We start from the raw sequence: 25,786 nt of genomic DNA on the forward strand, positions 1-25,786 counted from the left end.
GCTGTGGTTGCTGGTTAACTTATGTTCTTGTCAAGTAAAAATATTTTTCTTTATAAAGGTAAGACTTGGTATTCCAAAAACTTTTCTGTCTAAAAATAGTTGCAAAAAAATGGGGGGGGGGGGTCGCCTTGTAACCAGGGTCGTCTTGTATTTTAACTTCATTTTCATTCTCAATCTCCCATTCTGGTTCCTCTCTCAAAGTCAAAAAATTCCAAATAGCATCCATTCACTCTAACTTTGGGGAGAATATCATAGCAACCAGTTTTATTCAAAAATTGCCAATTCACAGTGTCGAATGCTTTCACAGAGTTTTGCACATTTGTCTTGTTATAATACTTAACATTCTCCATTTATAATTAGCCCACTGTCTTCTATGAATAAAACCTCTCTGATCTGGATTACTCAATTTTACAATACATTTTTTCATCCTTTTGCAAAAAAAACGTCATTAACTTTTGGTCATTGTGTAACAGAGTAATTCAATTCAATTCAATTCAATTTTATTTATATAGCGCATTATCACAACATTACATTGTCTCAATGCGCTTTACATTTCTGCCTCGTAAGGACCCCCCATTGAGTAAGCCAAAGGCAACGGTGGCAAGGAAAAACTCTCTAAGAGGAAGAAACCTTGGGAGGAACCAGACCCAAAGGGGGAGCCCATCCTCCAGGGGCCGGCAGATGAGTCAAACAAACAAGATAATATGACTAAGCTAATACAGGGGTTGAAATATAAGTCTCAATGCAGTGGCCGACCGGTGCAGGCACGGGGTGCTTGATGCACGATGGCAGGATTAATAGAGGCACAGCCGTATCGAAGGATGGCGAGGCATCGCGTTGAGCCAAGGGCAGGCAGGTTGGAGGGTAGTTGCCGGAGGTGGAGGTAGTTGTCTTGCAGGCAGCAGAGGCATAAATTCTTCAATGACATTGTGCTCCAAGGAGCACACCCCAGAAGGGGTGAGGGAGGAAGTAAGAAAAATTGTGTATTAGCCAGAGTTGAGGAAACCATAGGCAGTGCAAGCAAAATGATCGAGTGCAATATTCGTCTAGGCTCCGGCAGATCTGGGTATAGCAGCATGAGAAAGAGGGAGAGACAGGCGGGAACACAGGCATGGGGACTCCCTGAACATCAGCACTCTAGTGTAAAGCTAGAGTGACAGCACTGACGCATCAGTTTATCCAAAGCCAATGACACCGATCCCCACCCAGCTCTTCACCTCATACTGTTAGTCTGACTGGGAGTGAGCGACTAGCTGGAACCAGAACTAGGTTTCCTATACGCTAAGCTATACAAGTGCGTTTTTAATCTAGACTTGAAAAGCGAGAGTGTGCCTGAATCCCGCACATCCGCCGGGAGACCATTCCACAGCTGCGGAGCTCTGTAAGAGAATGCTCTGCAGCCTGCCGCAGCCCTGTCTACTTTAGGAACTAATAGATATCCTGCTCCTTGTGAACGAAGCAGGCGAGAAGGGTTGTAAGGGACCAGAAGATCATTGAGATATTGTGGTGCAAGGCCATTCAGAGTTTTGTAGGTCAATAGCAATAATTTGTAGTCAATCCTAAACTTGACCGGTAGCCAGTGCAGGGAAGACAGGATAGGGCTAATGTGATCAAATTTTTTAGTTCTTGTGAGAACTCTGGCAGCTGCATTTTGTACTAACTGAAGTTTATGTAGGGATCCAGATGGACAACCCGAAAGGAGGGCATTACAGTAGTCCAATCTAGAAGTTATAAAGGCATGTATTAGTTTTTCTGCATCTTGAAAGGAAAGCATCTTCCGAAGCTTGGCTATGTTCCGTAGATGGTAAAATGCCGTACTGGTAATGCTATTTATGTGAGCACTGAAGCAGAGGTCGGAGTCTACCAGGACACCAAGATTTCTGACCACTGTTTTAAATTGAGTAGGGAGGCCGCTAGGGTTGGGGTTTACAAATTTATTGCGGGCATCCTTAGGACTGATTAAAAGAACCTCAGTTTTTTCGGTATTTAACATGAGGAAATTCCTTGCCATCCAACAACGGATGTCTAGCAGACAGTCGGCTAAAGAAGAGAGCTGGGATGCGTCACTAGGTTTAGGGTTGCAAAGGGGCGGAAAATTTCCGGTAAATTTCCGGAAAGTTTCCGGTAAATTTCCATGGTAAGTTAAGCTTGGGAATTTTGGAAATATTCCATATTGGAAACTTTCCATGGAAATAATGGGAATTATGGAAATTAATGGGAATTTAGGAGAACTAACTGGGAATATATTATTTCCAAGCATAAATATAATCAGTCGTGCTCTTTAACCAATCACATGTGACCTCGCCATTTCAACCAATCATAACCCGCCAGGAGCGCAGCCTAAACCCTGTTTACATGAAATAAGCCTGCTCCCGAGCAGGTTTAAGCTTGCGCACCTGTTGCTATGACAGCAAGTCCAGGATGAGCTTCAAAGAACCAAACAATCCAAGATCATGCCAAATCGTCAACAATCAAATCCAGCTAACTGAGTTAGCGACGTACGAAGAACGAGCCCCTGGAATGATCTTCAAAACAAAACAGCCAAATGAGGAAGCTAGCATCTTCTTTATGTTATACTAGCTATGGCTTATTTAGCATCTAACAGATGCTAGCATTTTATTTAGCATCTTATCAGATTGCTATCTACCAGATTAATACATTTTATGTGATATTCACAATTTAAACATTTAATGAATATATTTTCCCATAATATCATCAAAACTTACCTCACTTGTTAAGTCCACAGGCTCAAATGTGTGCCTTCAATACTCTTTGTCCTTCAGGCTCAAAAGTGTGGTCCATGTGTACATGTGATGGAGGCATGCACAGTGCCAGTAGGTGGTCTCAATAGCCATGCAGCAAGCATGTGCTCTGTACATGTGATTAAGGAATGGCATGGATATTCAAGTGTATTTGAATTGCATTTGTTTGTTTTTGTCAATATTATGCTAAAATATACTTTGCTCAACTATATTTAAGTTCCCTAAGAAGAGCCAACCTTCAATTTTGAAAATTCCCAGTTTATTCCCGTTAATTCCTGTTTATTCCCATTAATTCCCGTTAATTCCCATGGAAAGTTTCCATCTTTGAAAATTCCGGGAATTTTGCAACCCTAACTAGGTTTGACAGATAGATACAATTGTGTATCATCAGCATAACAATGAAAATTAACACTAATTTCTAATTATGTTACCAAGCAGTAGCATATATAGATTGAACAGTAGTGGGCCCAACACTGATCCCTGCGGGACACCATATCTTACTTCAGTGGCTATGGATGACTCATTGTTTACATGGACAAACTGATAACGATCAGTTAAATACGAACGAAACCACAGTAGTGCTGTCCCTTTAATGCCAATCAATGTTTCCAGCCGGTCCAAAAGAATATTATGGTTTAATGGGTTCATATCCTCCAAAGAATGCTGGCTTTTTAACTTCTTTGTGGATAACAGATATGATGATCTCTCACCATCACCATGTATTTGGTGGGTCACCTGTAGAGAGATTGTAATTAAATACTTTAGTTAATATTGGTACTAAATCTTCCATGAAGCATTTACAGAATTCTCCAAGTCTCCATCCCTGGTGACTTATTGTTTTGTAAGTTTTTTACAGCTTCCCGTATTACAATTTTTGTCATTTCTGATATCATTTGCGATACTTCATCTTCTAACAACAAGGGTAGCTGTAAACCAGCAAGAAAGTCTTCAGATTAGTCAGTTTATGTTTTGGAATTGCCATAAAGCCTATTATATTACAAATTCGGGATAAATATAATGATTCATAATGATGAATGCATGCAATATCTAACACTCGTGAAAACATCGCGTGGCTTCAGCAGTGCATCAACTCGAGGTACAGTACAGTACAGCACTGTATGTAGTTACTTTTATCATTACTGTATTATTATACTTTATTATTATTTTTATTATTATTTCAACTTACCCAAAAACAGTGGTGGAGGAAGTACTTAAGTTTAGTACTTAAGTAAAAGTACAACTACCCTGCAAAATATATACTTAAGTAAAAGTATAATTACTACATCAACATCTTACTTAAGTAAAAGTCCTAAGTACATACTTTTAAATTTACTTTAAAGTATTTTTTTAAGTAAAAGTACACAATCGGTTGTCTCAATGTCTGGGCTGTTCAATTGTAATAATCACAAACAATTTCTATTGTGTACTGGAAAGGGGAGTTGTGCAAGCTCTCTGCAATACTGACACACTGTAAAAATCTGGTTATTTACTTATTATTACTCATTAAATAATAATTAAGCTAAGCCAATTATGACGTACAATTTATTTTATTTTTACTATACTATTAAGAGCAGTAAAAAAAAAAAAACTACTGTATTTGCCATGTTAAACTAAGTGTTTGGACCCTAAAGTTACAGGATTTTACATTTACGTTAATACAAAACCACAGTGTATGGGGCACTGAAACGTGAAACCAACATGATTACATCTTTAGACTAAAAAGACAAGCTACTGACACTTACAACCAAGCATATCACACGGGTAAAATTGGTTTGATATTCGCATATACTTTCGCGCTAAATTGCTAAATAAATATATATATATATGTTTGCAAATTCTAAAAAATGTCATGATATTGACGAAAAACAACTGTTATAGTGCAAAATTGTTCACAATCGAATCAAACCTAAATATAGTTTTAACTGCATGCTTACTTGCGAATGTCAAATGGTAAAGCAGCTAGGGGCCGTATAAAAAGTTTGAACATTTTTTCATCGAGTCAAAACAAACATCTATTTTAGCCAACTACGAATGTACAGATATAGCAGTAGTTTGCTCATCTCCAAAAATGTAACGTACTAGCAAGCTATCGTCCCTGCTGTGCTAATAACCAGCTAATGAAGTTGCCCTGTTAGGGTACCACTAACTTACGTCAAACAAATATTATACTGGTGTGATATTTTTGTTATGTTGACATCCGTTTTTCTATAACAGTCATAGCACCATGTCATAGCAAGTTAGTAACTTAAATATTAATAACTAGCATTGCATGTCTTACCTCTATATGTTTCTTCAAATTTGAAGGGGAGTTTTTAAACGCCAACAGTTCTTTGCGTTGAGGTAGGCACTTGACACATTGAAAACGCCAGGAGTCATTCTTTGAACCTTTAAATTCAAATAACTTGTTTAAATAAGGCCAGGGGTTTCTCTCAGAATCAGAGCTGCAGGGCACAGGCTTAAGCTCAGTCGACGTTGTTGGCTCTTCGTCCATGTTTGATATTTGGTGTCCTTTTTTTTCGATTTACATCAGTTCCGCTTGTGTTGTTTCAAAACGCGCGCTCACTATTTTCGGCGTGAGTTCTTTGACCAATCAGATCTCCGATCTGTTTCAACGTGCACTGGCCAGCAACGCCAAAACGTCAGTCGACCAAAATTTTTTTATGCAAGATTCGGAAGGATGTAACGACACGCATTTTAATAATGTAGTGGAGTACAAAGTACAGATAATTGCTGAAAAATCTACTTGAGTAAAAGTATAAGTATGCATTATTTTTTTTACTTAAGTAAAGTATAGATACGTAAAAATTTACTTAAGTACAGTAACGAAGTACAAATACTTCGTTACATTCCACCACTGCCCAAACATGATACAAAGTTATTAGCTATTTTCTTTTCATCTATGTAATGTAGAATCTTAGCAACCAGAAGGTTAGCCCAAGCATTGCAAACCTGAAAAGCTATCAAGTGGCTGACTCTGTTCATCATCTCATAGTACCTCTGTTTGGAAAGTCTTAAAGTTCCTTCTGCTTTATATGTGAGGAGCTTATCCAGGGGCCTTCCAAGTTTCTCTTAATTTTAGCAGAATGTTATGCATTCCTGTAAAATGTTCTATTTCTTTTTGCTTTATTTTGTATTCTAGAATCACTTTGTCACGCCCAGCTCCGTACGATCCTTGTGTGTGCCACGCCCACCTCGTTACCTCCTGTTTCTGCCTGATTGTTCTCACCTGTTGCTCGTTACCCTTAGCTTGTCTTTTGTATTTAGTCCTCGTCTGAGTCAGTCTTCCCCAGATTTGTCATTGATGTTTGCTGTCGTGCTTCCCCGGTTCTGTTCCTTAAATAAATCCCTGTTTGACCCGACTTCCTGGCTCCTCTCCCCTGCTCCCCTGCTTCCCTGCTCGCCTTCTTGCCGATCGTGACACACTTGCTCCTGCATTCGCATTTTCCTTAGGTGTGATACAGTCTGGATCATTTCCCCTGGGTCTAGTCTGGCAACCCCATTGTACAAGGTCTAGCTATGCCCCTGATCCTGGTTTAAAGATGAATTACTAGTCTTAGTATCAATTGCAATTGAATTAAATCTGTTGAATAGAATGTGTCTACTATATACCCTTCTGGAGAGTAACAGCTTTCACAGGCCTGGAAAGTAACAGTTTACTATTAGGTCTGCTTCACTTTGGACAAAAGCATATACAGTGGTACCTCAGAACTCAAACTTAATCTGTTCAGAACTCGGGTTTGAATCCTAAATTTTCCCGATATAAATAATGGAAAACCAATTAATTGGATCCCGACCCCAAAAAATTACATCTAACAATGGTTTTTTTTTAGCATTTAAACACAAAATGAACAGGATAAAACGAGAAGAGCACATATACTAAACACATCTAAGCACGTTTATCAAAACAGTAACTTGTAAAGTAAGAAAAAAAAACGCTGTACGCAACATTTTCTCTTAATGGCTTCCAAAACAATAAAGAATGTACCCCAACACCACACCAAGCCATGCCCCAACACTGTGCCAACACTAGATTATGCCATGCGGTGCATTGTTTATTCTTATTATTACTCTGTATTCGTTAATTTGTTCGTAAATCGCAAACTTTTAGGTTGTAAAATTTGTGCAATGGCTACCAAAATTATATAAAGTACAGTGTATTACCTGGTACTATCACCAACAAACGATGCTATCACAGCGAATGCAAGGCGCGTGACTCATTTCCCTCTGCGTACAAGTTATCTTAGGTCGGCATTGATGATTCGACTTCTGAGATTCAGATAGAGTTCTAGGTCATTTTTTTTCGAACAGGTTGGTTTGACTTTCAAGAAATTTGAGTTCTAATGAGTTCTAGTACTGAGGTACCACTGTACTTAATATATGTACTGTATTTAACTGCAAATGTCCCAGACTGGTATGTGAGCTGCTAAAGGTTTACAATCAAGTGAAGTTAACTTATAGTCTAATCTCAGATTGTCATTGAGTTTGTAACCCTCAGCCTGCTGGTGTCTGCAAAGAAATCCCAGATTCCTAGAGAAGATCAGGCTGGTAGGGCATCATGAAGAACCAGAAAGAACCTATGGATGATCAGGTGAACAGCAAAGTCACCTGAAGCTCTTTGTGGATTGTGGCAAGGACAGGCAGAGTTAGGGTACGTGGGGGTGGGGGTGTGTGAGGGTGGCAGGTGGGGGGTCTGACTATTTCCTTCCATTGCGTCATCTCAGTTTTTTTTCCCAAACCACAATGAAAGCAATGTGTGTTTAATGCAGGGACCCCAAATTCACATGCAAATTACGCCGGAAGGATAGCAGCTCAGTCCAGGGGGGAGGGGCTCTATCTACCAGCCTGCCCAGCTTGCGAAATAGGACTCAGCCTGTTGTCCTGCAACAGAGTGTGCAGTTGTGTCTGGGGATGGGCAGGCTCTATCTGCCGGTCTGCCTGGCTTAAGGAACGGGACTTGGCTCACAGTCCTGCGACAGGGCAGGCAGCTCTGAATGTAGGCTGTGGGATGGCTCCATTTCAGGCCCAGGAACAGAAACCAATTAAGTCACAGCTAAAAATAGCTCTTCGGCCTCGGATGGCCACAGGCGGGCCTGCACAGCAGACAGCTGAAGGTGACTTGGGGGGGGGGGGGGGTTAGTGATGCTTTAGTGGTGTGGGAAGCTGCTCCTTGGGTACCTTGAGAGGGAAGGGCTGGTGGATTCCAGGACGTACAGCAAGACATTGCAAAAAACAGCCTCAAAAAACATGTGATGCATGATGCAGCTTCAGCTCTGATGTGAAATATCATGTCAGTATGGTCAGCACAAACATTTATATCCTGTCCATAATGCTGATGAGGAGTGCAGGGCAGAAACTTTCTGGATGCAATAATTAAGCTACACTTGTCTAGACCCACCTATCCATCTTCCAGCAGCTTGTCTAGTATATGGTCACCCCTGGAGGTGTGATACTCATCAGTGCTGTTAATGGCCTCCTGCATTTCATACAGTCTGACACATAAGACCAATTCCCAGCATGCAGCAGGACAGTCTGTATCCTCCAGAGAAAATTTGCCATTTAATTAGGCTTCAGTGATTGCTTTTGACAAGAGGTCAGCTGGAGCAATGTCTTCCTCTGCATGAGCCCAGCAGAAGCCTGCCTTTCTAAGCAGACCAGCGCAAATACCTCCCCCCCCCCCCCCCCAAGGATGGTCAAGGCTTTCTCCATCATAAGCAACTAAGCACAGACCAGGCCAGGAAGTCCACAGCTACCTGCTACAAAGCTCCTGTGTTCAGATTCAAAGGGACCAGTAAAACCAGTAATGGCAGAGTCAGTGAAAGAGCTCAGAGGCATCAGTTAGCTGGATGATTATCAATGTGCCTGACATGACTATACCATGTGGAGGTAGGTGTTGGGGAGGGGGACAATAAAATCCTCCCTCAGGCACAGGAACACACAAACAAAGCCATGGCTGCATTCTTGCTTTCGTTTCAGGAAACATTATGTTTCTGACCTTGTGAGAACACTGCAGATTCCTCCCAGGGGGCCTAAGGTAGCTGTCCTGTGCCCATTTTGTCTCACACACATGCGCGCATCTGAAAGCAGCCCCATCAGTCGATCAGGCTATGTGTATATCTGCCTGAATGACTTTCTCTGCTCCATTCCCACGACTGCTTCACAAATCCAAATGTTACAGTTTAAACTTTTATAGATAATATCAGCGTCCCTCACTCTCCTAAGCACCTAAATCTGTAGGGAACAGAGTACTGTCACATGTCAATTCTCAAAAGCAACATGGGATTAAAAAGCAAACACCACCGTTGTTGGTGCAGCCAGTTATATTTATAACACAAAACAAATCACACCTGAGGTATTCAGGCATGGCCTGGGAAGACAGCTTGAAGAGGTTCTCTTCACTGTGCCTCATTAATCTCCCTTGAAGTAAATCACGTGTCAAGCAGTGGACTTGAAGATTATATCAGCTACACAGATGGTACTGTTGCATGTGCTAGGTAGACCACAGGCCTGTGTTAAACTGGATCCACAGAGCTGTCATGGTGACAATGGAAAGAGTTATCGTCAAGTCATGACGATAATGGCAATGACACTAACCATGGTGAGGATGACAATGACAATGATGATGATAATGTTTATAGATGAGGCATTCTGAGCTACAAATTTGGAGCATAACCCTAGGGACACGGACCCAACGGGGATCCAAGATGTTTCCCCTTCAGTAGAAGGACGACCCAAACTGATCACTGTGGTATTCTGACATGCCACTCCCCACCCCACTTCCAGCAATAGTGCCCCGTTAGCCAGCACAGCCACAGACTCACCCTGCAGTCGTCATCATGTTGTGTTAGTCACCATGACAATTACAGACATCACATTTCCTATCCAGTTAGTAGCAGGAGTAACACGCACTCTGTAACAATTTACACTGCGGCAGCACACACTGTCATCCTCTGATTTCAGTTCAGTGTGACATCTGACCCTTACAGCACACAACACCAGCTGAGTTGCACATGCCATTCTCCTAGGGTTCCCCTCTACATCAATGATTGCTTTAATTTGTTTTCGGGCATTTTCAGCAGCCCAGCATTATATATTAAATGATGTTGTTATTTTCTAAACATTTTTGACACTTTTACACAAGTGTAAATTGTTTTCTGTAGAAATCAAAGCCTGTGGCTCCAGCATACACCAGCAGGACAAACCAGGTTCTATGCATTTGTGTCCCTGATAGGTAAATAATATACGTTTTACATACCTATATAATTATTTGACTTTTAAATGACGGAATTGCTGGTGAGCGAGGAGAAAGTGGCCAGGGAGCACACAGAGTACGATGCAGAGTGTTCCCGACAGCTGCAAGCTTCCTCTAATAAAACGGCAGATAGAGCTTGCAGGACACATGCATAGCGATACTGCATCCCCCCCCCCCCCCCCCCCCCCACCAACATGGCTGCTTCCTTGTGAATAATTCAGAGTCCTTCACTGGAAATGCTGAGTCACCTGCAGGAATTCTTCCCCTCTGTCATACACACACACACACACACACACAAAAACATCATCATCATCAGCCCCACTAACACACACAAAAATACACCCCAAGGCAGAGACACTCACACCACAGCTATGTACACAAATGAACTCATGTGTGCATAACACTGGCAAGGTTGTCATTGTGAAGATTGTGATATCTAGCATCTTATACACATACATCACAGCAAACAGTGCTTGAAGTGGGCCAGTACTCATCAATCTGCAGAGTGCCGACACCTCTCAATACCCGCTGGTATTGATACAATGCTATATATAAGGGAATAATACCATGATGCTCCTCAGACCAAAATCTACATTCGAGGTCCTTCTCACAGTGGAGCAAAATACTCAGTAAACAGGAAAGAGGCAGCTCACAGAACAACGTGCAGGTGAAGATTCTGCCGCCTCTGCACAGTGAGGTCACATTTAAATGCAAGGACAGCTAGATACAAGGTATTTCATTTCCTTCTAAGCTGAGGTAAGCGGCTCATCAGCAAGCATGATGGGAGGGCTTGTGTCTTGTGCAGTGACAGATCTAACCAGTCACTCTGGCATCACACAGTAAAATCAGATAATATGAGCGACTACTTAATAACAGTGATACCAATGGGGCTGGGCATGGAGATGACTGACTGTCAGCTGCAGCACGGACAGAGATGTCATGCAAGAGGAGCCACATATGCTCTACCCTCCTCACACACACCACATTAATCACCTGCCCTCCATCTATTGAATCTTGGTAGCAGTAGCTAGGGCTTAGGATGCTTTCGGACCTCTCCACTCCCTTAATCATCATAATCATACGTTGATAGGCAAAGATACTGGATACCTGGTGGGCTATCATACTGGTGTCTGGTTTCTTAGCAATCCACACCCCATTTAGCAAACCGACTTGTCTCATTACACAAACAATTACAGGCATAATCAGGTATGTAATACTGGAAAATGTATGAGTTTAATTACTAGATCATAATAAAGCCATTTTAATCAGCACACTTTGGGTTTCAGTGACTGAGACATGCAGTAACATTCCATGCTGTAAAGAGAATATCCAGTCCCACTGTCTTTTTCCAGCAAAGCTAAACATACTGTTCTGGCACTAATGTTGGATCTATGGCACATTTATGATTATTCCTGTGTCATTCAAAAATCTTCAGAACTTCTTAGTCAATCAAAACTAGTGCTACTTTTTTTGTGAAATGAATTTAAGGTTCTACAATAGTCTGATGTGAGCTAATCATTTTGTTTATTGCACATTTTATCTGTGTTTTTTTACTATCATCTTTAATTAATAAGTCCTCTCCCTAACAAATTTGTGTCAAAGTAGATGAAAGTCAATGAGTATGGTGCATTACAAGTGGATAAATAAACATTTACATTACAGATAACTGGATCCATCCATCCATCCATCCATTTTCTATACCTTCTTGTCTATTCAACTGATAATGGACAATTTATCTCTGCAAGCTATCTACACATAACCTTACTGAAAAATGGTCTCTGAAACACAGGGAGGATATATGAACACACACTGTTCAATAAGGTAATAGGGCTTCCCCTGGGTGGCGTGCAGTCCTCCATATGTGATTCACACAGTCACAGGGGGGTGGAATCCCACCGTAGGCAACATGGAGTACAAGACCTGACCCTTACCCTGGAGGACACAGTGCAGCACAGGGCGCACACACTCACAATCACATGATAACTTAGAGATGCCAATAAGCCTAAGTGCATCTTGTTGGCCTATATAAGGACACCAGAACACCCAGAGAAAGTCCACAGGAAACAGGGGGGACAGGCAATCTCCACACACACAAAACAGGTGGGACTCAAATCTGGAACCCTGGAGGAGTTGACCCAGAGTGCTGCCCCAGGTTTGCTTCAAACTAAATAAAACAGATATATTGCAAACAGGGGAAGCCTATTGATCCGATATTTTACACAAATGTGAAAATAGCTACAACACCCTGACTATGCATTTAACTATGGATGGACTATGAATATAACATCTTCATAAACATTAATAAATATCTAATTATGACTGTATTTCATGTATTGTTGACATTACTCTCACAAACAGTAACTACAGAATGCTGATTTTTAAATATAAAACTAAGACAAACTTTTCAAATGTTAGAAATTGCGATATTCAGTAAAAAAAATAAAAATAAACTATAATTATAATTAATAATTAAATAGCTATGTGTATATGCAGATTTTTTTTTGATCAGTACAGATTATATTTAGATTATGTAACCACTAACTATTGAACATGCTGCATATTCATACGGTGGTTTTAAGATGGTCTATTGACTAGGACGTATAACGTACAATTCTGATCAGCAGCAAATAGAAAATTGCTAAGTGAGGTATATATAATGGCTCGCAGCATCCGTCCAATAGAATGAATGGACTGCAAATAGCAACCAATCACAGTTAAGTTTTTGGCGTATATAAAACAGAAGCAAAAGGCTTAATTTTGGACACCTGATTTATCCTTGGTGCGCTTGTTTCTGGGTCGGAAAAAGCTCCCTGTCGTAACCCAAAGAATAAACGCTTCAGATAAGGTAATGCGTTTTTTTTATATGTATGTGTGCGCATAAATGATGTTGGTTATGCTGCACTAATTCGAGCTCAAACCGCGGTTTTTAAATGCTTTTTGAAATCGCAGAACATTTGTTCTCAACGATGCATGACGATCTTTAGCTAAACAAAGAAAATCTTTATGCACGATTGCAAGCCATCTTCACTATTAAAGACCTTCGCTTAAATAATTTTTAACAACGCAGCAGTAAATTTATGTACATTTCACGTTCCTTTGATTAACCCATGAGAATTTAAAAACTGTGCAAAATGACTAAATTGGTTGTTGGGTTGCTGGCTTTAAATGCTTTAGATAATAGAAATGCACGTATGAGGAATCGCAGTCTGTATCCTGAACGACCTTGCCATGTATTCTTCCCGCAAGGTCTCCTGTGCCACCATCGATTCCTGCGCAGTACGCAGTTTGCATTGCAAGGCTTACCACAATGGACTATTGTGCCTCCATCTTATAGTATATGCGTTTTTCATGTGCGTCAAGTGATCGACTGAGATATTAAGTAACGAATTTCAATTACGTCTGCCGATAAACTAATAGTTAAAACCAGTGAAGCGAGAATATTGGGGGAACAATGCGTTTTGACGGTGAACGGCATGCACTGGGATATGGTGCTGACTCTTTGGATCGGGTCTCTGATCTGAATATTTCACCTTCGTTTTGAACTCAGGTGAAAGCAATCATGCCTTTTAGCAACACCCACAACCTTATGAAGATGAAGTTCTCCGCGGAGCAGGAGTTCCCCGACCTCAGCCAGCATAATAATCACATGGCCAAGGTGCTGACTCTGGAGATGTACGAAAGACTTAGGGAGAAACAGACTTCCAGCGGATTCACGCTGGATGATGTCATTCAAACTGGGGTAGATAACCCAGGTAAGGCGCTGCATCCACCCCCCCTACCAAAGCCATCTGTTGTGCCGCCGCATGCTCTCATGCTGCGGCTTAATGTCTGTAACGCTGCGGGCTTCTTGGCGCACTTGTAATGACCTTGTCAGAGGGTAATGCTGATAACGCATCTGGTGTAACGATCCGAACTGGACGATTATTGCCTTGTTTACAAAAATATGATCTATGAAGGTTTTAAATGCAGTGTGGGTTTAGTTGTGTTAATTACATTAATATTCATAAATAATGCATCATGAGTTTTTGAAACTCCTTTCCCTTTGCAAAGGTCAGGGGAGAACTTAATGGATATTAAGTTACAAATACTCTCCATATTTTGCTGACTCACAGCAGTTCAGGTGCACTGCATTGCTGCAGTGGATGCAAAACTGATTTCTGATTACGTGGAGAAAATGCATAAATTGGCTCTAACTACATTTCTGATGGAACAGGACCACCTTAACAGGAAAGACTCATTACCTTTCACCTTGATGTAGGAAGATATTGATCAGTTAGGTTGCTGTTTAAGTTTCCTGGAACTGTATCGTGATTATAGGTATGTAAGCATAGCCGAGCTAGGTACTGACAGGCACGGTTCTGTACTCTTCCAAGTCCCTATAGGGTCTGCTGGTGAAATGCAGATAGGGAAGGTACTGATGCTTGCATCAATGTTGCAGGCAACACACACTCTAAAATATTATTGTAAATATTGAGTAGTGTAAAATGACTGTTCCTTCTAGGACACCCTTTCATCATGACTGTGGGCTGTGTGGCGGGAGATGAGGAGACCTATGATGTCTTCAAGGAGCTCCTGGACCCAGTCATTGAGGACCGGCATGGGGGATACAAGCCTACAGACGTGCACAAGACTGACCTGAACCCAGAGAACTTGCAGGTGTGTTTGTCGTTAGTGTTACTCTTGGTGAATTGTGTGGGCAGAAAGATAGCTCTTAACCCAGTGGTTTTTCTCAGGGTGGGGACGATCTGGACCCTAATTACGTCCTGAGCTCTAGAGTCCGCACTGGCAGGAGCGTCCGTGGGTTCTGCCTGCCACCCCACTGCAGCCGTGGGGAGAGACGTGGTATTGAAGAACTTTCCATTAATAGTAAGTGTTTCACCTTATGCATGGATACTGTCCTCTAGTGGTGCTATGGGGAAATTGCAACTTTGACTCTTGTACATGGTGGTTGATCATCAAGATGATGTACTTCTCTAGGCTTAAGTTCTTTGGAAGGTGACCTAAAAGGCAAATACTACGCTCTGAAAAACATGACTGATGAAGAGCAGCAGCAGTTGATTGATGACCACTTCCTGTTTGACAAGCCAGTCTCTCCTTTGCTGCTGGCTTCTGGGATGGGCCGAGATTGGCCTGATGCTAGGGGAATCTGGTAAGTGGCCTCGCAGAACAGAGGGTGCCACTGAGGATATCTACTGACTGAAAGGACTTGCAGTGCTCAGTCTTGGGACGTTTGCTTAATTCAGTAAAAAATGTTGCAAATTTATTGGATTCTTAAGTCCATTGACAAGCAATGTCTGAAGATCTGTGCAGATGTGGTAAACATTTTATTAGCTGTTTTTTTTTCGTTTAACTTTTGTTCTTATTTTGCTATTAATTGCAACTGCCCTTCCCTTACAAAGGGATATTAAACACAAAAATGTTTCTTGCAAAAGAGTTGCTAAACAAAAAGCACCCAATGAGTGTTTGTCAATGAACTAGCACTAAACTACTGTAGAACTAATTTGGGTTAATTTATTGCTACTTGACATGGTCTTCCATAAAACCACTGGTTTCTAATGTGTTTTTACATGTATAGTAAAAATTGTGCAGATGTAAATTTTTCTTGTCAATGGACTTGGGAGCCAATAAACTTGCAATTTTTACTGAATTAGGCAAGTGTCCCAAGACTGAGCACTGTAAGCTTCAGCACCTTAATCTGACTACCTAATGGAATGTAGAAAGGCATGAACAGACTGAATTGGTGGTAGTGTACATGGTGGCCTTGCTTAAAGGGAAAACCATTTTCTCCTAGGCACAATGACAACAAGACCTTCCTAGTCTGGGTTAATGAGGAAGACCATCTGCGTATTATCTCCATGCAGAAGGGAGGCAACATGAGGGAGGTCTTCAACCGTTTCTGCACTGGCCTCACAAAGGTAAATCATCTGGATGGTACCACTGGATGGTCTTAAGTAAAACAGGCTGAGTTGTTCATTTACTGTCTTCAGATCGAGGGCCTTTTCAAGGAGAAAGGCCACGAGTTCATGTGGAATGAGCATCTGGGCTATGTGCTGACATGCCCCTCCAACCTTGGCACCGGCCTGCGTGCAGGTGTCCATGTCAAGCTGCCAAACCTCAGCAAAAATGACAAGTTTGGGGATATTCTCAAGAGGCTAAGGCTCCAGAAGCGTGGAACAGGTGAGTAGCTGGAGCTCCTGCAACTTGGGCTTTGTGGCGAGTGAGTTTTGACTCTCAAGGGCTGTTTTTCTGCAAACTAAACTGCTTCCATTGAGGGGATTTACCCAAAATAGCTCTTCATCTTGTGCTCTTAGGCTTAGCACCAGTGCTTTTAACTAATTGAAGGAAAACCCTGGAGAGGAAAATGACTGTCTGGTTTTCTCACCATTTCCAGGTGGTGTTGACACTGCTGCAGTGGGTGGCATCTTTGATATATCTAATGCTGACCGCCTAGGCTTCTCTGAGGTGGAGCTTGTGCAGATGGTGGTTGATGGTGTGAAGCTGCTGGTGGAGATGGAGAAGCGTCTGGAGAATGATGAGTCTATTGATGATTTGATGCCTGACCAGAAATGAACACTTACTCCCTGAGCCCTTGTCGACCTGCCCTGTACCTTCCACTCCCAACTTTGCTCTGTAAGATCTTAACTACATCAAGGAAATCACTCTAACTTAGCGGCACTCAAGTAGGATGAGTCTTCCATCAGTGTGATTGAGGATTTTTGTATCAAACATCTTGCAGCGTTGAGGATGGCTCTTAACACCTGAAATAAAGCTCTTCAGTCCATGGACTTCTGCTGTTCTTGAATGCAGTGCTATTTTTGTAATGGCTGAGACCCAATTCATGAACAACTCCAATACCACTTGTTTATTAGATTAGAGCAAACACTACCAAGCATATTGGTTAATTTACAAGGAAAATTGCTTCTACAAAATTTCCTGTGAAACTTGAGGCAAATACTGTTTTTTTTTTTTTTTTTGTTTTTTTTTGCTTTGAAAGTGAGCATGACGACACCAACCCTGCTGTTGTAAAAATCGTTTCAGAACTTCACAATGGTAAATAAGAAATGCAGTTAGAAGCTGTTCTGTGAGAAGCTGTTTAGTTCTAGTACTAAATCAATTAAACATCCTAACAAATTAAATGTCCTGGAACCAGTATAAAGAACTAAAAGGTATCAATATACAGTTCTCATACTAATTGTCCCTTACGAACAACACATCATTGCTCTTAGCCTGCTGGATCAGGATCAAGCATGTTTTCTGAACTCTTCCTTTTCAAAAACTTGTCCATGTTTCCAACATCAGAAGCATCTCTCCCTGAAGTGGGCACTAACTGAATTTATACTTCATAATTTGAGGACAGTCAAGTGTCATGGAAATATCACTACAGCTAATAACTACAATGTAGCAACCAGGGGTAGAAAATATGGTACCACCTCTTGGAATGGAAGCCCCACATCAATTCAATGCATCTTTTAAACTGCACATTTCAGAACGGTTGCCCACAAAGCACTTAAAATGGGTCAATAAATCTGGCCCATGGATCTGCTGGCATCCCCATTAATATAATGCCCCCCTAATGCCTATGCCAAACAAAATATTCTGCAGGCACCACTGACTGCAACACAGTAAACTTTGGGATACTAAATATGTTACGGTGCCCTATAATTGAAGTATAAACCAGCTGAGTGGTGACAGTTTGTTTAAAGGTGGCTTGTCACCTGAAAGCTCTAAAGATCCCCATACCTGCCCAAACACTGGTCTTACTGGAGTAAGGGCCTGTAGGGAAATAGATCAGAGAATATCTCCATACCAGACGTTCTGTCATGGTTTTGGACACCTTGAAGACAGGGAAACTATTCCTTGAATGGTTAAAATATTTATCCTCACATGGCTACATAGACTGTCTTAATATTTATAAACAGCCACTTCTGGAATATCTTAAGCCATAATGCATTTGTTTATTTTCACTTTATGATTCATCTTCCTTATTCACAGGATACATGTTCCTAAATGGTCAATAAGCAGGGAAAGGCACATACAGGCAATATATCCTGTACAATAAAAAATACACATTGAGTCAAATATGACAAGATTAAATCAGAAAAGCAGTTCTATGGTTTTATAACTACCTGCACATATATAAGTAAGGCACTGGGAGACATTGGCCAGTAACAGAGCTCCACATTGCCTCTGTTGATTATATGACAATTTAGTCAACTATAAAGTACAACTTAGCAAACATGAGTCAAACATGCCTGCTGATCCTTTCGACTAAGTCTATTAAAATCTCCACTGACTTGCCTGGCACCCCCTCTAATCACAGCTGCGTTCTGTGGGCTGGGTGTCCCTCACTCGTGTCAGTCTGTGGTGACTGGGGACCCCAGGACAGGCAGACTGAGTGAAATGCAGGTAACCATTACCATTACATTTACATTGTATTTAGTAGATGCTTTTGTCGAAAATGGCACATGAGTGAGGACTGGACAGCAGGGTGAGCCAGTGTCCCTCGAACAACTGGAGTTAAAGGCCTTGCCTAAGGGCTTGATGGTGACATCACTCTGTTAGCCACGGGATTCAAGCCCACAACCTTCCCATCACCCACAGAGCCACATGCCACTCCTTAACCCATCACATCTAAGGTGGTGCATTAGTGAGGCTTTGTTTCTTTGCACACCATGGATGTTATGCTTTGAGGGCGAGACATACGATCAGGTTAATTCCTCATGACACAATTGGTAACAATATGAGCATTAAATAAAAATGTTGTTATATTCCCCAGTCATTACCTACAAAATAAGTCACTATGAAAACTTTATGTTTATCTGATAGCTATATCAGCACAAGAAAATCTCTGTAAGAACCATTTGCGAGCATTGCTCTGCTCTATGGTATTTGATAGATCAATAGCAGTTTTACAAACTTCACAATGAGCTTTTCTGTTATCTACTCTTAACACCCAACATTTGAAGTTATTTTGTAGCCAAAGCTCTTGAAATTTACATGTTCTTGGCACGTTTGCCTTCATTAGCAGGCACAGAACACTGCACATCTTGACTGAAGTCACTGCCAGGTGTTGGGCACCGAAAAATTAAGTAACCAATAACAACCGAACACGCAATCAAGGAAATGTATGAAATAACCTGATAAAGAATAATACTGCATGGAGACTATTATATTTTTGATGAATGGCAACTAAAACATCTACAAACAAAATTCCCTGGCATTCTATGACTTGACCCAAAAAAACAATGAAATCTCCTGACTTTCTATACCTGCAATAGATTTTTTACATTCCATTATATTCTAGAAATTGCATGACCTGTGGGAACCATGCCGAAGTTCCCCAGTCCCAGTCTTTAAAAACCATAGAATGGGCCGATTTTGAACAAGGCTATGAAGTATAAAACCACAACAGTCATCCCAGGACAAGTACCAGACTCAATGACAGAAGAAGAGGATCAGCCAATCAAGCCTCAAAGACAAAAAGGTGCTTTTATAAGTAGCATTCCTGCAGTAACAATACACAAGTCTGCATTTGAACCACATATATTTCTGGATGGATTAGAGTACAATTACCCAATCCAGGTGGCATCTCCAGTGTTGGTGTATACAGTACACAGAGAATTTTCATGAAGCATTCAAGAAGTTACAAATATGTGCTTAAAGCCTGCGCTCTTTGCATGAGGTCATAAGGTTAACAATGCGAGTTACTGAATGTTGACTTTCTGTAGGGACCTTAAGGCAGTAACGGCCTGTGCGACACATTGCTTTCATGCTGACTGACCCCTGCCTTCTGGTAAATGATGCCTCCCATTGTAATAGAGCAGCTTAAAGGTGCCGCTGTGAGGGGCTAGAGTACCCCAGTATGCACTGGAGGGTAATGGAAGGCCAGGCTGGGGTATCATGCTCCCAGTCAGCCTTTGGCTAAACTGGCCTTGATCAGCTCATATTAACTCAGGGCTTCATTTCTTCTTTAACATTGTTCAGCTAAATTTTTGTTTTATGCAAAGAATCCCTGTAAGAGTGGAAACAGGAAAAAAAAAAGTCAGTTGCATTTTAGCTAATAAAATTCAGCAATAACCCTACATAAAATATATATTTCCAGGGTAATTAACTGTGTCCGAGTTGAATATGATTCATTATTCAATCATTTTTTCTTAAAATAAGAACATTTTTATTATTGAAAAAAATAAGACCTACATACATATACATTTTTATTAATCTTCATACCATTATATAATATATTCAACCATAAATCTGAACATGAACAAAAATCATTTTAATTAGCGCCTTCACTATTACTGGATTTAAATGTTACCATTAAGTTGGCTAGCAGCGCCATCAAAGCTGATTAATCCATCGTACCATGCTGCCCGCGGAGCTGCCACTGTTGTTATGGGAGAGCAGAAGACCGTGCCGCTGCTGACCTTCTCCTCCCACCAGGCTGATCTCACAGACACCGAAACCTGCTGGTTTTAAGGAGTTCCTGCAACAGGGCTCACCCTTCTCTGGTGACAGGTTACACTTTTATCTTTCAGCTCTTATAAAAAGAGAGAGAACAGTGTGACGCAGGCGGGCAGAGTGTGCCTGGTTCAGCCCGAGCATCCTGGCAGGCCTAGCAGGATGCAGTGGCATTACCCTTATTTTACTGAGAGGGTCCCAAAAATAAACAAAACACCCCCACCAGTGATACTCATAATACTCATATCAACCAAGACATTAAAACCCACTGACCTCCAGAGGACAAGGAGGCCGCACAGCTCAGGCCTATAGTGCCCAACGCCCCCCACCTGTGAGTATGACGGTGTAGCCTCAAAGTTATCCCTGTCCAATGATTTATGAAATAATTTTAATTATGTGCAGAATCTGCCTGCTCCTCCCTGCATCCAGTAATGTCCGGGAGGTCCTTCCTTACAGGTTAGGCTGAGTGGCCGTGTTTTGCCTCCATGACTCCATTTAACATCACCTGACTGGCTTCTTTCAGCCAACCCTGTACAACCACCACACACCAGGATGGGGGGTGAGCCCCTGAGGCCATGGCTGTCTCTCACCATAGTGCACTTACAAACAGCGGCTCATTCCTTCACACTTCATCTTACTCAGCAGTTTAACAACTCAAAGGCAACAACCACAATCATAACAACCACAATAGCAATAGTAATAATACCATTTTGACGCTGAAAGAAATTATTGCCTAACACATTGTATACAATATTTTCAATACATAATTTGTGAATGTCCTGGAGAAAACTGCTACTTGGAGGATGTATAGCTAATTTTTTTCCATAATCTTTTGTCTCTTTTTTTGTTTCATTTTCATAGTTTTAATTCATTGGCAATTTTGGAAGCGATGTTCTTGAAAGCGATGGAGGTCCCCGATATCCGCTTGAAGCGCACACCGTTAAGCGAGAGGCGGGGCAGTTTGCACACCTCCATCTCCCATTGGACCAGAGTGTCGACGTGGGCATGCCCATCACCATGGACGCAGAGCAGCAGGAATCGCTCGCGCTGCTCGTAATCGCAGTTGTTGGCGTCCAGCACCTTGCGGATCTCGCGCATGATGTCGCCGGGCTCCATGGCACTGGTGGTCTTCATACTCCAGGTGAATCGCAGGGAGCGAGGCTTGCTGTCTTTGTTTTCGTCTTTTTGATCCCCAGATACATTGCGACTGAAACGGATTAGGAAGAACCACAGAGAAAATCAGAGAAAACAGAGGTGTGTGTGTCTGTGTCTGTATATGTGTGTGTATGCAGCTACCAGTACAGATGCATAATGTGTGCGATTAACCAGGCAATGCACTAGGATCAAATACATGAAATACACTGCAATTTTACCATATGGTTACATGAAACCATGAAAAAACCCATTCATTCATGTCGCAACTTGGAAAAGGGACTGTGATTCAGAAATCCATGCTGAAGCTAGTTATTTCACTGCGTGTTGTGACCAGAGCATGCATGTCACTCTTGTCAGACATGCAGAAGACAGGTAACGCCACATTTGGGTCTTGCATGCGAACACAAATCACAGGTAACTTGTACAGTCAGACCCAACCTCAAAGGGGAGGGGAGACTGGCAGAATAAGGTTACAGGGAACTGACCCATGTGAAGAATAAAGCTAAAAGCAGGACAGTGGCCCCATTTGAAACAGCTGGCAGAAGCTGAATTTGTTACCAATTAAAATTTATTAACTGTGTTTACCACTAGGGGTCAGTAAAATACAGTCTCATCATAGTCACTGCTATAGAATGCTGCCCCCAGTGGTGAAACCATAAATATAATACTCAGTGATACAGAAAAGGTGCTAGTGGAGCAGCACTGCTAGCTCAGCTAAAAAGGAGCCCGCAAATGCATTAACACACACAGATACGCACATTTTCAATATTTATATTTTGTACTTGTGCAGCAGACAGAATTATGGTTTCGTGACAACCTTGCAGCTTAATGGTCTAAAATGGGGTCTTATTGTTACCACAGAAAGTTACATATTACCTCAAAGACACACATCTGCATTTAGATACAGACTGACAAACTGATTAGGTATGAGACTGACCACATCTATTAAACAACTAGTACATAATATACAGGTACCATAGCTGCAAGCCTTACTTTTTAATATCTCCTGGTGTTTTTTTAAATCAATGTTGAACGGCAATAACTAGACCAGCTATGGGGAGGGCTTCTGGAGAGGCCTGAACCCCCCCAGAAGAGCCCTGACACATCTGTCCAGCAGCAGAGGATGATGGGACAGGAAGGTTGTGCAGGGTGCAGAAACCTAGGATTTGAGCAACCTTCCTCACCTTGAGCCCTCAAATCTGCTGTTTCTCTCAAACTCGGTTGGGACTCTTCATTGAGAGAAGATGAAAGCACGCAGAAACAGGCACAGGGATGGGGGATGACAGAGCCCAGGAGATGGAGGGAAAGAGGGAGAGGGAGAGAGAGAGAGAGAGAGAGAACACAAAAGCTTAAATTACAGTAATGGCAAAAGACATTTCAACAGTAGAGAGAGGAAGCAGACAGGCAGTTTACAGAGTTAGAAAACCAAGAAAGCTACCAGCCAGTCCGTTCCCCAAGGCTGCTCATGTCCACATCATGGGGGCCTAAATTTGGACAAGTGCCTCAAATGATGCAGGACGTAACAGGTTTCTGAGTGATGGGGAATAAGGCCCCTCCCTCATGTGACCTGTAATGCCTCCACATGGCATGCTCTGGCTCATGGCAGATTCAGAAAGGCTTTACTGGGTACCATGATCGCACTGGTCAGCATAGCTGGCCACCACTCTTTCTTGCTTCTTTAACTGAAGAGAAACAGCACAGGAACAATGTCTGGACAGAAAACAGGGGGCACTCTCTACACAGCTACACCAAAACAGGTCGGTGTGAGGCAACGCTGGTGCACATGTCATATACAGCCATCTCACCAGCACACAAATATATACATACACGTGATACATGTAAATGAACGCACTTGCACGCACAGAAAGAGAAATACGTACACAAACTCACCTACACGACACACGTAATATGACTTTATATTCATGCAAAACCTTCAGTAGCAACTCTGTGTGCATCTCATGCAGTCTGTGGGGGTAGTGTCAAGGTGGGGGTCAGGGTGGAGACAAGTCCACATTAAAGCTATGGCCGAGGCACCGGTAAGGAAAAGCCTGACCATGTCTGGGAGAAAGTGGACACCAGAAGGTGTGGGAACCAAAACTATATCATAGTCATGCACTGACTATATTTCCCAGAAGGCTTTGCTATGCATGTCATGTGCCAAGAAGGGATCTGGGTTTGCAGCTTGGCCACATTAACACAAGCCACAACCCATGTTATCCACTGGCTCCGTATGAGCCAGAGGGTTCTCCAGCACCATCAGCAGGGCCACCTGCCCAGAGCATGAGCAGGTATGCCAGGGACACTGAAGGGATTCACTGGAGAGACTCAAAGCAGCACCTCCGTGGCATGATGACCCCGGAAAATGAATCCATCCCAATCATGTGACCATTGCGACAATAAAGGTACCCGGCGGCGCACACAGTCAGTCATGGAGGGCAAAGAAGGTGACGTGTTGTCTTGGGACACGTCGTCTGCATGGAGGAGGCATGCAAAAAAAAAAAATGGGCCTCTTCATGGAGAACAAATCCCAACATTATCCTTAGCCATCCCACCTAAAAATGACCAGATGTGTGACTTCTGTTCGGCCACTTGGCCGGAGTCTGCCAGGCACGGGGGGGAGGGGGGCCCATTCAGCTATAGTGCACTGCACTGTGTTCTTGGTGCACTTGCCTAGTATGTGGCTCTATGTTTGACAGTACCGGACTTCAGGCCCGCTAACAAGGCCATGTGACCGAGAGGTGCCAGGGCTCTGACAGTGGGCCTTGATCTGTGACGGTAGGGGTTCATGCAGATGTCACAGAGGCCATAGATGTGTGCCTGCCATCTATCTGGGGGGGCTGGAAACACAACCCCAGCCCAAATTCAACAGATGTTGTCGGCGCTGGTGCAAGAATGGGTTCCCTTACTCTAGTTTTCCATCTCCGATTTTCTACAACTTTCTATATCTTCTGCTCGTGAATCTGCAAGAGATGAATTCTGAAAGAAGTGACGAGTTTATTGGTATGACCAAAAGAAAGAAGAAAAAATAACAACAGAAAGTAAATCTCGATGCAAGACATGAGGACAAAAAACCAATGTTAAAAATGGAGGGACAGGTGGGTGGAGTGGACTTACTAAGGGTCTTGGTTCCTGGGCCGGGGGGGCAGGTAGGCCCTGATTTGTTGGAGGTCTGCCGTTTGGATGGGTCAATAGTGACCCTGGGGAGAGGAAGAGCGGAGAGTTAAAGTGCACAGGCGAGACACAGCGAGCAGAGGGGGAGGTCCAGAACACATGAGTCCACTAACTGGCGTCAGCCAAGGCCAAGATCAGGGGATGGTCCACGATGACCGGCACAACCAGGCAGGACACCACGCACTATGAACAAGGTGTCTTGGACCATGTTTCGGAAAGAAGAACGTGTTCCACTGCTGGGGGTGGAGAGAATCCTCAGACATTAGAAGGCCTAAGCAAGAACGAGAACTACAGAGGAAGTGACGGCAGCATGAACCCAGGCGTGCGGGTGTGGCAATAGAGGCTGTGGGGGGCCGACCGGAAGTGCATGTGGCCCCGTGTGGCAGGTGCCTAGATGGCCACTGCAACCGTGGAACCTTGGTTCGGAGAATCAAGACATGACTGGAATATAGACATGATCTTTTTGGAAGTAACGCTGGGGGCATATCAGATCCCTAAAGACACGCAGCTCCCAGCTAACATTGTGATTTAAGTTTAATAAAAAATAACTAGTGACTCCTCTGTTCAAAGAAGAAATCAGCTGACATCCAATGACAGCACAGTTGCAAATGCACCAGGAAACGCATGGATGGTGACAGTGAGGGACAGACAAAGTACAGGAAGTGAGATCGCCTAAATGCTTGCAGAGGGTACTGCCGTTTTAAAGCAGGGCTGTTCCTTGGGCTCCACCAGGATCACAAGGTGGCACATACACTCACCTAAAGGATTATTAGGAACACCTGTCCAATTTCTCATTAATGCAATTATCTAATCAGCCAATCACATGGCAGTTGTTTCAATGCATTTAGGGGTGTGGTCCTGGTCAAGACAATCTCCTGAACTCCAAACTGAATGTCAGAATGGGAAAGAAAGGTGATTTAAGCAATTTTGAGCGTGGCATGGTTGTTGGTGCCAGACGGGCCGGTCTGAGTATTTCACAATCTGCTCAGTT

The 25,786-nt window shown here is 42.5% G+C and overlaps 2 protein-coding genes and 1 long non-coding RNA gene across 14 annotated transcripts in view; 1 reads left to right on the forward strand and 2 right to left on the reverse strand.

Annotated features, from left to right (window-relative positions):
- Positions 1-249: 249 nt before the first annotated feature.
- LOC140581144 (uncharacterized) lies at positions 250-3,383 on the reverse strand. The gene is made up of 2 exons (XR_011984184.1): positions 2,727-3,383; positions 250-2,525 (listed from the first exon to the last, which is right to left on the reverse strand). It is a non-coding gene; the product is annotated as an uncharacterized lncRNA (long non-coding RNA).
- A 9,331-nt stretch (positions 3,384-12,714) lies between these two features.
- On the forward strand, positions 12,715-16,796 carry LOC111834235 (creatine kinase B-type-like). Its single transcript, XM_023793305.2, has 8 exons — positions 12,715-12,856; positions 13,559-13,763; positions 14,513-14,667; positions 14,745-14,877; positions 14,989-15,160; positions 15,803-15,926; positions 15,999-16,188; positions 16,403-16,796. Exons 2-8 carry the CDS (start codon positions 13,571-13,573, stop codon positions 16,579-16,581), a joined length of 1,146 nt encoding a protein of 381 aa, XP_023649073.1. The 5' UTR covers positions 12,715-12,856; positions 13,559-13,570; the 3' UTR covers positions 16,582-16,796.
- A 2,685-nt stretch (positions 16,797-19,481) lies between these two features.
- LOC111834233 (MAP/microtubule affinity-regulating kinase 3-like) overlaps positions 19,482-25,786 on the reverse strand; it is an 87,806-nt gene continuing 81,501 nt past the window's right edge. For 3 of the 12 annotated variants that reach the window (XM_023793296.2, XM_023793294.2, XM_023793304.2), the window contains 2 exons: positions 22,809-22,853; positions 20,210-21,676 (listed from right to left, as the gene is read on the reverse strand). In XM_023793296.2, the coding sequence (XP_023649064.1) occupies positions 21,325-21,676; positions 22,809-22,853 (397 nt within the window). In that variant the 3' untranslated portion in view covers positions 20,210-21,324. Of the gene's footprint in view, positions 20,024-20,209; positions 21,677-22,808; positions 22,854-24,530; positions 24,601-24,738; positions 24,822-25,786 lie in introns of those variants that run through there. The other 9 variants (XM_023793298.2, XM_023793295.2, XR_002835965.2 and 6 more) reach the window with 8 other exon arrangements.

Source organism: Paramormyrops kingsleyae, chromosome 19 (assembly GCF_048594095.1).
Source record: "Paramormyrops kingsleyae isolate MSU_618 chromosome 19, PKINGS_0.4, whole genome shotgun sequence".
NCBI lineage: Eukaryota > Metazoa > Chordata > Actinopteri > Osteoglossiformes > Mormyridae > Paramormyrops > Paramormyrops kingsleyae.

Excerpts from the sequence above, each read along its gene's own strand:
- LOC111834235 (XM_023793305.2), top strand. The coding sequence starts at position 13,571 with ATGCCTTTTAGCAACACCCACAACCTTATGAAGATGAAGTTCTCCGCG. Across the intron at positions 14,878-14,988 it reads TGAAGAACTTTCCATTAATA|GCTTAAGTTCTTTGGAAGGT; the intron begins GTAAGTGTTTCA and ends GTACTTCTCTAG. Across the intron at positions 15,161-15,802 it reads CCTGATGCTAGGGGAATCTG|GCACAATGACAACAAGACCT; the intron begins GTAAGTGGCCTC and ends ATTTTCTCCTAG.